The following is a 12,105-nucleotide window of genomic DNA, read 5'->3' as shown; positions in this document are numbered from 1 at the left end:
GGGGGCTCGGGTTACTGCTCCTCTCCAGCTGCCCTGATTGCCATTAGGAATATGTTTCTGGAGTTTTTTTCCCCACTTTTCCAGGTTTGGCTGGGCTCCATGCCGTGCTCAGCAGCCCTCTCCATTCTTGCCACCACCAGCTCTCCTCTTGGCTGCTGTCCCAAATAGCTCTTCCAGTCTCACACCTCCTGTGGGGTTGGGACCAGGCAAAAGGGTCCTGCAGGGATTTGCAACTCCTCTGGCATGGGGTTGGGATGGCACTGGGAGGCTCAGAGAGAAACTGTAATGGGAAAAGGGAAGAAGAAACCACTCCGTGGGTCCCACTGGAACCAGAGTGGCTGCTCAGGAAGGACAGACAGACAATACTCAGGGTGTAATTCCTTTACTCTTATTTTTTCACCATTCCTGCCTTTCTCATTTGCTGCTTCTTCATTTTAAAGGACTCCCCATCCTCCTTTCCAGTTTTTGTTTGCCTGATCCCCCACAGCTGGAGCTGTCTGTGCCTTTGTCCCCCCATCCCTGCTTTTCCTCTCCCACCCTGCTGAGCTCATTTCAGCTATTCCTTGGCTTGGAGTAACCCATCCACTCTGTTGTCCTCCAACAAATAAGCTGACAGGCTAATGAATGGCTTCGGATGGTAATTAGCAACGGAGTTGCTAATAATGAATTTCATTTACATTTTAAGTGCTGCAGAGGGAAAATAAGCCCCTGTCATTAATGGCCCCCCTGCTCCCAGTGCAGCCTTGCCCTTGGGGGGAGCGCACCCTCTGGAAGCCTTTCCGTGATTGCACCTCTCCCGCCTCCATTTCGGAAGCTGCGATAAGCAGAGTTCGTTAAGCAGCAATTAGAGTCGGGGGAGAAGCTGCTGCCGCTTCCATCATCCGATGGTGGGGAAGCACCACGATGCCATGGAAAATGGGCCATGGGAGGCAGGAGCTGGTTCTGGGCCAGGAAAGAAGGGCTGGATGGTTCAGCCAGCACCAGGGATTCATGTGGCTTGCCCAGAGCCTTGGAGCTGTCAGCCCTCCATGTCCATGTCACCCTCCCAGGGTACCTGGATAATGACCCTGAGGGATTTCTCAGTCGCTAAAATCCTTCCCGATTATTTCCCCAGGGGTTTAGCACATTTTGAAGGCAGGAATTTTCCTGACTTGTTTAATCCATCCCTGCCTGCCTGAGGAAGGAGCCAAGTGCCTTCTGCAAGGATGCCATAAAGTGTTGTCAATGGAAAGATGGAGAAATGTCATTGTTTTGTCTTGTAGCAGTGAGGAATCCACGGTGGGAGCACAGGGAATAGGTATGCTCACTACTGCAGAGCACCAGAAGGGACTTAGGAATGCTCAAAGCCTGGATCTGGTGCTTGGGAGTGAGCCTGGGAGCGCTGCCTGCGCTGCCTCAGTTTCCCTCTCTGTGCCCAAGGGGCCTCAGGGAGGGTTAGACGGATTGGGAAACAATGCTCTGCATCTCCTGCGGTTTTCCAGCACACTGCTGATAGATGGAGGATCCCATCCCATCCCACCCCGTCCCATCCCATCCCATCCCATCCCACTGCCCGCAGACCCCCCGCCCCAGACCCCAATCCAGTGGTTGGATCAGGGGGTGTCCCATATCCACCCCCAGAAAGCTGCTTTGGGGACCACGGGGATGTGGGATTCACCCCGGATGGGATGTGACAGCCACATCCTGCCTTCACCTCCACGGACATGGGACCGATTGATTTATTTATTCATGTATCTTTGCAAGCCCTGCTCCAAGTGAAACCAATCCAGGGGCCTCCAGAGGCCGATAAGATTTGACTGCAAGTCAATACTCACATGTCTTTCCACTGTGCAATGATCCCCCGGCCGGCAGGGCGGGAGGGGACAGGCAGGTGACAGGGGCAGGCAGAGGGCCAGCCTGGGGCAGGGATGTCGCCTCTGCCCCGGGAAGGGATTGGGGGCAGGAAGGGGACATCTCGTGGCCTGCAACAGGGATTTTCTGGGATTGATTGCCAGTACATGTAATGGTGAGCCCACAGTGGGCAGCTCCTCATTGGGGATGTGGAGATGAGTGAGGGACAGGGACTGGGGGAGCAGCGGGGAGAGGGAGGGATGGGGAAGGAGGAGGAGCGGGGGAGAGAAAGAGAAATCGCCCGTGAAAACCAGCTCTGCCACGGCATCTGCTCCTCAGAGCTTTGGGAATTGAGAGATTTTCCTGCCAGCAGAGCCAGGGCTGAGGACGCAGGGTGTTGGGGGGAGCAGAGCCCTGGCACACTCGATGCATGCCCGGCTGCGATGCCATCTGCCAGGCTTTCTCCTGGCTGTGGGTCCCAGTGGCTTCTCTGATGGCTAATAAGGGTTGAGCTCAGGCTCCAAAGTACTTCCCGAAGTACCTGCTGCATCTCTGCACCATCCCTGTGCACAGCATGGCTGGGATTCCTCATTCCTCTGGGAATGCTGCAGGGCAGGCAGGCAGAGTGACATTTGCAGTTAGCAGTGGGTGTCCTTGAGAGGAGCGAGCGCCGAGAGAAGGGACCAGGTTCTCTTTAAGGGGGCAGGACTTTGGGAACATCATGAAGGCAAGAGTGAGCTTCTCCCTCTGCCTTCCACCCTCCCCTCCTTCCCTTCCCTTCCCTGTTTCGGGACAGAGACCTGGGTTCCCTGCCCTCCCCTTTGCCTGGCAGGGATGAAGGCAGGAGCTGGGTGCTGGCATGGGCGGCTGAGCAGGGGAGGAGGAGGAGGGGAGGAAGGGGAGGGAGAGGGGGAGGATCTGCTAATTACACAGAACAGCTCTGGGGGCTGCTGAAGTCCAGAATGAAGCAAAGAGCAGCAGAAGCGAGTGCTGCAGTGGGAGCGCAGGAGCCCAAGCATCACCGAGAGCTGGAGCCGGCTGTTATCCCTGCTGGGAGCAACTGGGAGCACCCAGGGGATCCTGCAGCCCTGTCTCCCACAGAAGACAGCCTCTGGCACTGCCACCAAGCCCACTGCCAGCCTCCGGAGAGCCGAGGGGAAGGGGCTGGTGGTTGCAGGACGCAGGGCTGGGCTGGAGGGCAGCAAGGTCAGCCCTGCCATGGTCCCAGGGGGCTAGGAGCCTGTGTGGATCCACCAGGAAGAGGTGAAGGATGGCTGCTGAAGGAGGGAGAGCCAAGCCCGTCGCCCAGTCCAGGATGGAGAACTTCCGAAAGGTGAGGACCTCTGAGGAGGAGATGCCATTGCCCTTCCCAGACCTGCCCCCGGACGTGGTGGAGATGAAAGTGAAGGAGGGCAGCAAGATCAGGAACCTGATGAACTTCGCCATGGCCCAGATGGAGCTGAAGGGCAGACGGCAGATTGTGTTCAGCGGCTGCGGCAGGGCAGTCACCAAGACCATCACCTGCGTGGAGATCATGAAGCGCAAGCTGGGAGGGCTCCACCAGGTCACCAAGGTACGCTACAAAACCGTGCTGGAGGTCTGGGAGAACCAGGACCCGCCGCCCGACGGCCCTGCCCAGAACCTGACTGTCCACAAGAACGTCCCCTCCATCTGCATCCTGCTCTCCCGAGACCCCCTGGATCCCAACCAGACAGGATACCAGCCCCCGGAGCCCCGGCACGAGGCGGGAGAAGACACATTGGGATCCTCTGCCAAGGGGCTGAAGCGGCCATTGCCGCCTCCCCACGAGGAGCTGCTGCCCAAGAAGCTGCAGGTACAGGTGTCTGACAGCCCCAGGGGCTCGGGGACCACCACTGGCCAGCTGGACCACTGACCCCACCGCCTCCACCCCACCAGCCAGGTATCGAGGCAGGAATATACACTCATTCTGGGGTCACCAGTGGGCTGCAGGCTCCCCCTGACCTGTCCCCACTTGCTGCTCCTTGACCCTTGTGGACGGGAGAGATTGGCGTGAGGGTTAAAGGGTTAAACCCATCTCTTGGTTATGGATTGAAGCAGTTGAGGATGTGGGGGGGAGCTGGTGATCTCTAATTCAGCCACCCAGGGACACCGTGACCACTAGCCACATCCTGCAGCGACTCTCACGGAGCCAGAGCAGCTGAGGGGTGCCAGAGCATCACCACCGCTCCCCACTGCAATGCCTCATCCTTCAGGAGAGACGGGTTTGCCCCAAGCTTGTTGGAATGAAACCTTCTTCATCAAACCCGTTGCTGAGGAGATGTCAGGGTTATTAATGCCGGGCTCGGCATCCCACGGGGCTGTGATTCATCCCAAAAAAACCACCCAAACAAGCACAGGGGTTGCTCCCTCCCTGCGCCCACAGAGCCAAGCACTGCACTGTGCTGCCTGCCTGTGGGACAGCACAAGGAAATAAAACAACCCACATCGGATACTCTGGTCTGGAGTCGGGGGAAACCATGGTGTGGGGGGCTGGGGGCAGCGGGAGCGTTGGGCGGGTGGTTGTTGTGACTGGATGCAGTGCTCAGCACAGGATGAGGAGGTTTGGGGGTCGTGCCTTGGCTGCAGAGCTCTTCGGAGCAAAATCCCTGCTACTTCCAGGGGGTAAAGGGAAATGAATGGACAATAAAAGCTCTTTAGAAATAGTTGAGATATGTCTACGGGAAAACGGGGGGACCATCTTGGCTGCTGGCCGTGGCATGGATCAGCACAGTGAAGGCTGCTGCCAACCCAGGACAAGGGGAGCCAGCCAAACTCTGTCCCTTGGAAGAACGGGATTGGGTTCTCCTGTGCCGGCACAGCAGCACCCGGCAAAACCCCAGTTCCAGCAGGGGCAGGGGAGATTTGGGGGATGGGTTATGAGATGCCAAGCCCTGATCTGCCTGGTTCCCTCAGCCCGGCGCCCAGGGGCACTGCGGGATGAATCAATCGGTATTAAGGAGCAAACCCTTCCTAAAACCCATGTATGAGGGATTCTCTGGCTGCAGCTGCCTTATCTCCCTGCCTCACTCCTGCTCTCCAGGGACAGCCAGCATTCCCTCTTTGTCAAGGGCTTGCTTGGCTGGGAGCGGGAATGAAAGGAGAGGAGGAGGAGGAGGAAGCAAGGTCTGTTTTGTGTAGCAATGACCTTATTATCTCCCTCAGCAGGCAGCTGCTCCTCGGGCCAGAGGCTTGTGCTTATCTGCCTTGCTGCAGATTGATTCCCTTCACTTGAACATTAATTTCCAACTGTTTTTTTTATGTTAATGATCTTTTTTTTTTTGTGGGTTTGGGGCTGGGAAAGCTTTGGGCTCTGTCCCATCCAGCTCTTCCCATTTCTTTCTCCAGCGCAGAACCCATTCAGGATCAACCCTTCACACCACACAGGAGCACCAGGTGCAGGCTCCTACCCCAAATACCTTAAAAATAACGAATAAAATTAATTAATAAACCTGTAATTAATAAATCCCTCTGTAAACACTCTAATCAGAGCCTGAAGACTGTGGGAGCCACACCGTTGAACACTAGCAGCCCTTCACTTCCAGTGCTGCCACTTCACATTTCTCTGAGCAGGGAAAAAAAATAAAAATCACTTATTTCTCCTCGTTTTGTTAATGTGCAAAATTCTTTTAATTGATTTCATAGGTAGGTCGTTTCCAATCACGGAGGCAGCACTGGGGATTTTACTCTCCTTGCTTTGCTGGCTGTGGACTGACGGCTTCCTGCATGAGAAAATAAAGACTGTAGCCCAAAATATTAAGTACTTAAAACAGGATGATGGTATCAGAGGACACGGCGATTGGAATAATCACGATGGTTTTGTGCGGCACTGCTGAGGCACAGCCCCAGGGACGATTTTTGGGGCGATTTCGTACCCGAGTCGGTGCGATGGTGGCTGAGGGCAGCAGCCCACGGTGTGGGGACAGGGACACTTTCAGACAGACGCGGAGCTGGCGGACGGGGCAGCTGAGTCTGTCTGAACCCACTCCTCTCACAGGGACCGAGTCGGGGGGGTGTCCATTGGTAGGGACGGGGAGGCTGCACTGGAACCACAGCTGCGTGGGCTCGGCTAAAGGGGGGCAGCAACAGCCAGAACCCCCCCAAACCGAGCCCAAACTCCTCAAAAACGAGCCTGAACCCCTCAAAAACGAGCCCGATCACTCCCACCGCAGCCTTCACTGCGCTGCTCGCTGAAGTGAGGGACTCACCGTAGCCGCTCCCCTCACGCACAAAATGGCGGCCGGCCCCGCCCCAAGATGGCGGCGGTCCCGCCCCTCCGCGCCCCCAGCCCGTCCCCGCGGCCTCCCGCCCTCCCGCGCTGCCGGTCCGTCCCCGCCGCGCCGCCGTACCCGCCTTCGCGGCCCCCCCGGCCCTCACCTCCGTCCCTCCCTCCCGGTGCGGTGCGGGAGCCAGCGGCGCGCCCCCGGTGCCCGGTGCTGTCTCCCTCCCTCCCTCACTCCCCGCCGCCATGCTGGCCGCCAGCGCCTCTCTCCTCCGCCGCTGCGCTGTCTCCGGCCTCCGCTCTGCCGTCCGCCGGCCCGCCGGCCCAGCAGGTGAGCGGCCGCACGCGTTTCCGTCCCTCCCGCCGCGATGCCGCCGCGGTTCGCCCCCGGGGTCCCGGCCCGGTGCGGTGTGAGGCGGCGGGGCCCGGCGTGTCCTTGCGGTGACCCTGCGGCCTAGCGCGGGCCGCCCCCGCCGTTCCGGCCGCCGCCACCGGGTCCCCCTCGCCGGTACCGGCTCAGGGGGCACCGGGCACCTCCCGCGGCTGCAGCGGGGGGCGGCGGCGCTTTCTCTGCAGCCCCCGCCAAGGTGACATTGATGGAGGGCAGCGGTGACCTCCGCAGCACCGAGGCGCCGGCCACCCCCGGGCCTGCTCCAGCTCCGCTCCAGCCCTCACCATCCTAATTAACACCCCAATTAATTTTATTTATAATATTAACACCTTATTAACGCCCCAGTTAATAGGGAAAGGAGGAGGACTAGCCCGAGGCAGCGTGGTGTGATGGTGGCCAGGGCTGGAAGACAGAGACTGCAGAGAACGCACTGTCTGTGCATCGCAATTAATAGCTAATTAACTTCTGCATCACAGTTAATAGCTAATTAACGGACATTAATAATGCTTGGAGACTTGTGTGTGCCTCTGCTGCGGCACGTGTGAGTTAAAACAGCTGCCTTAGGGAGCCTGTCGCTGAGTCTTTTTAAGTAATAAGCACAGGATTTCCTAGATGCTGCATAAAACCTTTGGTCTTTTGCTATTTTAAATCCACTGAAAGTCTTTGCTCGCTGCTGCTTTGAGCTGCTGAACCCCGGCTGCTTGTGGGCCTCATTTCCAGCAGGCTCTGTGATCTTCTTTTCTAAAGTCTTGTGTTACAAACGTCCCACTTAAAACTGCTGCAACCCTTTTGCTTTCAGGTGGCCTTGGGGGGGGTTGTGTTGCTGCAAAACCTTCCCTGTGTAGTCCCTGGGCTCCTCGTTCCCAGATTTTCAGTAAATTCATGTTTTTATTTGTGTGTATTTTCGTTCTGTGCTCATTACCAGAGAAAACTGGCCAATTCCAGCCCTTGCAATGAAGGTTTAATTGTTTTTGTGTCATATTAGGTGATTTTAGGCTTCTCAGGCTCTTAATGCCTGTTGAGTTCACTTTAAAGTAAAGGTACTTGCCCTTTGTTCTTCCTTGAGTTGGGAATCTCTGCTTGGATAACACACACACGTCATGTGTGTGACAGTGACCTTGATGGACCCCGCTGAAACTCAGGGCAGAGGGACTGTCAGAGTCCAGTCTCCAAACACAGATATAAACGTTCCTGTGGAAAACACAGGGTGCAAAAGAACCGTAGCAGCAATTGAAAAACACACCCTGGAAATTCTTCTGGTCTGTATTTGCCTCCTGCATCCAGGGAATGGTTTTGTTGAGGAAAGACTTCAGATTTTGACTTAAAGATGGCATTTGAGCATTTCAGTTTAGGCTTTTATCCAGCTGAGATTTGCTGTAGGATTCTCCATGGGACTTTCTTTCTGTTTAGGAAAAATAAGGATTCTCCTTCAACCAGCTGAAACCTGAAGGGTTTTCAGCAGTGTTCTGGGAGCAGGAGCGTTTACAGAGCCCTGCTCTTGCTCTGAGCTCAGCTGTGCAGGTGATTTATTGCAGAAAGCAGGGTCAGAGGTCTGCTTTGGAGCTGGGGAAAGGAGGGGGAATTTCCCTACAGAAGCCAAAAGAGCATTTTAATTCTGGCTTGGCCTGTTATGTACTTTTCCATAGCTAAAATAAATAAAGCTATTTTTCTGCTTCCGTTGCATAAACCAGGATTGTAGCTGAAATGTTGGACCAGGTTAAATTTTGTTAAAAAAGCAGATTGCCTGCTAATTGGGCTGTCATTAATGAGACCAAAGAGAAGTGTATCAGCAAAAATACAACCCAGTTCTGGTTGGTTTTTTTTTTTTTTTAATCAAACTCCATAGTTGATCAGTGACAGTGGTTCATGCTGGGTTAAGAAAGAAAAAGTCAGGAGCTAAATTTGACTTCTGTGAAGCAGAGCTTTGAGCTCCAAGGTTGTATCTGATGGGCGACCTCTCTGCAAATATTAGTGGAGTGAGATTAGCAGTGGGGAAAGGAAACACCAGGCTTGTGGTCCTTTAGTTTAGTTCTCTTGGAGAAATGTTCCAACCTTTGTGGGGTAAAAAAAGACAAGTTCATCCAAAAAACCAGGAATTTGTGATAGTGCTGAGTGAAGAAATGAGTTAATAACTATATCAGACTAGTTTGTGCATTAGCATGCAATCTGCTTTGGTGATTAATTATCAAAAATTAATGCAGTTGCAGCCCTGAGATCCAGGAGTTTTCTCTTGGATAGACACAGAGTGACCATTTTTTTTCCTCCTCCAGCCCTTCTGTTGGAGGGAATATTTCTCATCCCTTTGCTTTTGAGAGCCTTTGTAGGAATTGCATGGAATTTTGTTGATGAAGGATGTGCATGTTGAAGCTTCTCTGGCTCACTTGGCCTTACAGAATACCAGAAAACCTCTTAGGGACTGGTATCCAGAGTTGATTTTTGTGTGTGTTACTCCTGCTCTGACCAGTGCTCTGGGAACACTTTGGAAGTCTGATGTGCGAAAAAACAGACACTTTGCCACAACACAAACCATGGTATTTAATAACTTACATCCACCCAGTGCTCATCCAGGACTGATCCAGAGCGACTGTAACAAGGGAAATCCGTATTTTATGGCTTCTGGCTTCTTGGTCAGGACTAAAGTAGTGTTACTTCCCCTTTGCTCCAAGTTTGTTCCTTTTTTTCTGGACTCAGCTGTGCTTCCTGCCCGCTGCTACTCTCACGGGTCACAAGAGTCAGATGAAGAATTCGATGCTCGCTGGGTGACGTATTTCAACAAGCCAGATATTGATGCCTGGGAGCTCAGGAAAGGTACGTTGAAGAACAGGGAAGCGTAACCTGCAGTAAATACAAGTTTCGCGAACAGAAATAACAACTTTACTTGGCATTTTGCGGACTCCCAGTCCCTGAAAGTGTCCAAGGCCAGCTTGGACAGGACTTGGACTAACGTGGTCTCCAGGTTAACCAGGAGGTATCCCTGCCCATGACAGAATGGTGGACTAGATGATCTTTGAGGTTCCAACCCAAACTATTCCACGATTCCGTGATTTTAACACCTGGATGGGAGGGAGAGTAACGTTTGCTCCAAGGAGAGTGTGCTTGGGCTCTACTACGCTCATTTTTCTTCTGCCTTTGCAGTGGAGTTGCCAAGTTTTATTAAACTTCCCCAGTTAGGCCTTAAAAATGTGGTTGCATAAGCAGATAATTGGAGCCAGAGGATCATTCCAGCAGCACCTGGCTGACGAGGTGTTGGCTTTTTGTATCGGAGAGGAAGGGAATAGACAGCAAGGGGTTCCTTTTGAGGGCATGACAAGCTGGTTCCAAGTTCCCCATGTTGTTTCCTTGTCTCCACAGGCATAAACACACTGGTGAGTTATGACCTGGTCCCAGAGCCCAAAATCATCGACGCGGCCCTGAGGGCCTGCAGACGGTTAAATGACTTTGCCAGCGCTGTCCGCATCCTAGAAGTTGTAAAGGTGGGTGGAGCTGCTCTGTTCCCACAGCTAGAGCCTGGCAGCAGGGGAGTTTGCCCTGGCTTTTTCCTGCTGCAAAGGGAAACCACACTTTCCTGCTGTCAGAATCAATGGCTCTGTGATGAGCACGAAGCTTCCTGGCTTCCTGAGGGAGTGAGTGCTGGGCTGGCTGGGAGCTGTAACTCAGAAAGCTGTCCTAGAAAACACCTTAAACCAGCTCCTTGAAACCTGAATCCAGCCTCCCCAGGGAGTTAAGAGAAGCCAGGGCTTTTATTTCAGCCCTAGAGGCCGGGAGCTCTGCTCTGCCACAAGCCAGGGCTGAGGTAGGAGGCTTTGAAGATATGCGTGTTGAAATAACTGAATTTTTTGGTTTTTGGGATTTTTTTCAGGACAAGGCAGGACCCCACAAGGAAATCTATCCTTACGTTATCCAGGAGCTTAGACCAACTTTGAGTGAACTTGGAATCTCCACTCCAGAGGAACTGGGCCTGGACAAAGCATAAACCTTGTTGGTAAGGTTTTATGTTGCTTCCCAGACTCTTGGCATGGGACTCCTGTACCCCAAAACCCCTGGTAAGACAGGATAGGCAAGACCTAATGTGCTGTAATCCCAGACTAAAATTAAGCCCTAAATAAAAATTCTCGTGGAAGTGAAGCCTCTTAGCTCAGTTTCCTTAGGAGATGACCAGTGTCATATTCTTTTTTTAAATATTATGCTTAGAATAGAGGTACTGCATGTCAGACTGCTGCAAATAGTACTTGATTCTGGAACTCTTAAGTCCTGGGATACAGTGTCTCAGTGCCAGGGGTCTTGAATCAGCTGTGCTGGGAATGCAGAACCTGCAGTTTTGAGCTGAGGGTCGTTAAAAAGGGCTTTGAGGGTAAGAGGGATGGGAATAACTCACTTGGGACCTCATGGAAACTTTGTGGAGATACTGGGCTGCTTCTTTAATGGCTTGGTTTTTTCCTGTTCTTTTCTATTCCAGGTGCATTACTCAAGCGTTTTACTGATGCTACCTGATTGTAAACAGTCACCTGGAGAGACAAACCTTAAATCTTACCTGAAATAACTGCTTCCTTTATTGAGTCACAGTGTAAGTGCTGTGGAGTTGGGCCTAATAAAGGAAAAACGGGTTGGTTTGATGTGGTACCAGTGCCTCGTGTGGTTATTTCTTGTTGCTTTCATAGGGAAAAAGAAGGAACAAGCCATAAACGTGCTCTTAGGAGCTTATAAATTGTTACTTACTCTGCAAAGCCTGTGTCCAGAGCCTTCCCAAGCACCTGGCTCCAGGAGCGGAAGAGAAGGAGCTGTTTGGAGGGCATGGCGACCTCCCTGTATGCACAGCTTTGGGGAGGAGGAGAACAAGGACTTGGAGGAGGCATTTCCCTGGGATGATGTCCGAAGCCTCAGACGTGGGTCGGAGGCTCCTGTTTGTGAGGGTCATGTCCTCACTGGCAAGGGGATCTGTTCTGGGATAGATACTGTCCCCGTTTTCCACCTCAGCTCTGGCCCAGGCAAGGGCTTGGGAAAGAAAAAAAAAAAACACAAAAGTGGGTGGGAGGAGAAGGGCACTACCTTGATTCTGTTGTTATTTTCCTCCTAGAAGAGGGGAATTTTCTGGGCAAGCAGGAATTTCGTTCCGCACAGCGGGCTCAGGGCAAGAGCCGCTCGGGGCAGGATCCCCCGCGCTGCCGTCCCGCGGTGCCGCCCCACCGCGCATGCGCGGCAGAGGGGCGCGCCCTTTCCCCGCTTCCCATTGGCTGAGCCCCGCCAGCCCCGCGCTGCCATTGGCGGGCGGGCCGAGGGGCGGGGCCAGGGCCGGCCATGGCGACGGGCGGCGGCGGCGGAGCCGGGCCAGCTCCCGGTCCCGGTCCCGGTCCCGCTGCGAGCGGAGCCGGCGGCCGGCGGGGCCCGGGGGTACGTGCGATGTACGGGAGTGCTGGGGGTGCGGGACTGGGAGGTGAGCGTGGGGCTGTATGCGGTATGTGCATCGCGGCTATGGGGCTGTGTGGGATATCTGCATTGGGGGTATGAGGCTGAGGGGAGCGCGGGGCGATAGGGGGTACGTGAATAGGGGTGGTATAGGGCTGGGGTATGTCCGTGGGGCAGGAGGGGGTACGTGAATAGGGGTGGTATAGGGCTGGGGTATGTCCGTGGGACAGTATGGAGGGTA

At 54.1% G+C, this 12,105-nt stretch overlaps 3 protein-coding genes across 4 annotated transcripts in view; all 3 read left to right on the top strand.

Moving 5' to 3' along the window:
• Positions 1–2,525: 2,525 nt before the first annotated feature.
• RPP25 (ribonuclease P and MRP subunit p25) lies at positions 2,526–5,463 on the top strand. Its single transcript, XM_042021772.1, has one exon. It carries the CDS (start codon positions 3,101–3,103, stop codon positions 3,722–3,724), a length of 624 nt encoding a protein of 207 aa, XP_041877706.1. The 5' UTR covers positions 2,526–3,100; the 3' UTR covers positions 3,725–5,463.
• Positions 5,464–6,160: 697 nt separating this feature from the next.
• Positions 6,161–11,081, top strand: LOC121661509 (cytochrome c oxidase subunit 5A, mitochondrial). Its single transcript, XM_042021773.1, has 5 exons — positions 6,161–6,401; positions 9,153–9,269; positions 9,813–9,934; positions 10,321–10,443; positions 10,918–11,081. Exons 1-4 carry the CDS (start codon positions 6,317–6,319, stop codon positions 10,432–10,434), a joined length of 438 nt encoding a protein of 145 aa, XP_041877707.1. The 5' UTR covers positions 6,161–6,316; the 3' UTR covers positions 10,435–10,443; positions 10,918–11,081.
• Positions 11,082–11,738: 657 nt separating this feature from the next.
• FAM219B (family with sequence similarity 219 member B) overlaps positions 11,739–12,105 on the top strand; it is a 3,630-nt gene continuing 3,263 nt past the window's right edge. For both annotated transcript variants that reach the window (XM_042021769.1, XM_042021770.1), the window contains exon 1: positions 11,739–11,849. In XM_042021769.1, coding sequence (XP_041877703.1) covers positions 11,757–11,849 — 93 coding nt within the window. In that variant the 5' untranslated portion in view covers positions 11,739–11,756. The remainder of the gene's footprint in view (positions 11,850–12,105) is intronic.

Source organism: Corvus kubaryi, unplaced genomic scaffold (assembly GCF_017639235.1).
Source record: "Corvus kubaryi isolate FWS band 111438036 unplaced genomic scaffold, C.kubaryi_AGA036_p1.0 37172, whole genome shotgun sequence".
Classification (NCBI taxonomy): Eukaryota; Metazoa; Chordata; class Aves; order Passeriformes; family Corvidae; genus Corvus; species Corvus kubaryi.
The sequence above is the reverse complement of the archived record's forward strand: the minus strand, read 5'-3'. Positions and strand labels throughout refer to the sequence as shown.

What these genes read in the sequence shown, in the direction of transcription:
- LOC121661509 (XM_042021773.1), top strand. Translation starts at nt 6,317, where the DNA reads ATGCTGGCCGCCAGCGCCTCTCTCCTCCGCCGCTGCGCTGTCTCCGGC. An exon ending in TGCCTGGGAGCTCAGGAAAG is followed by an intron (nt 9,270 to 9,812) that starts GTACGTTGAAGA and finishes TTGTCTCCACAG; the next exon opens with GCATAAACACACTGGTGAGT. An exon ending in GCATCCTAGAAGTTGTAAAG is followed by an intron (nt 9,935 to 10,320) that starts GTGGGTGGAGCT and finishes GATTTTTTTCAG; the next exon opens with GACAAGGCAGGACCCCACAA.
- RPP25 (XM_042021772.1), top strand. Translation starts at nt 3,101, where the DNA reads ATGGCTGCTGAAGGAGGGAGAGCCAAGCCCGTCGCCCAGTCCAGGATG.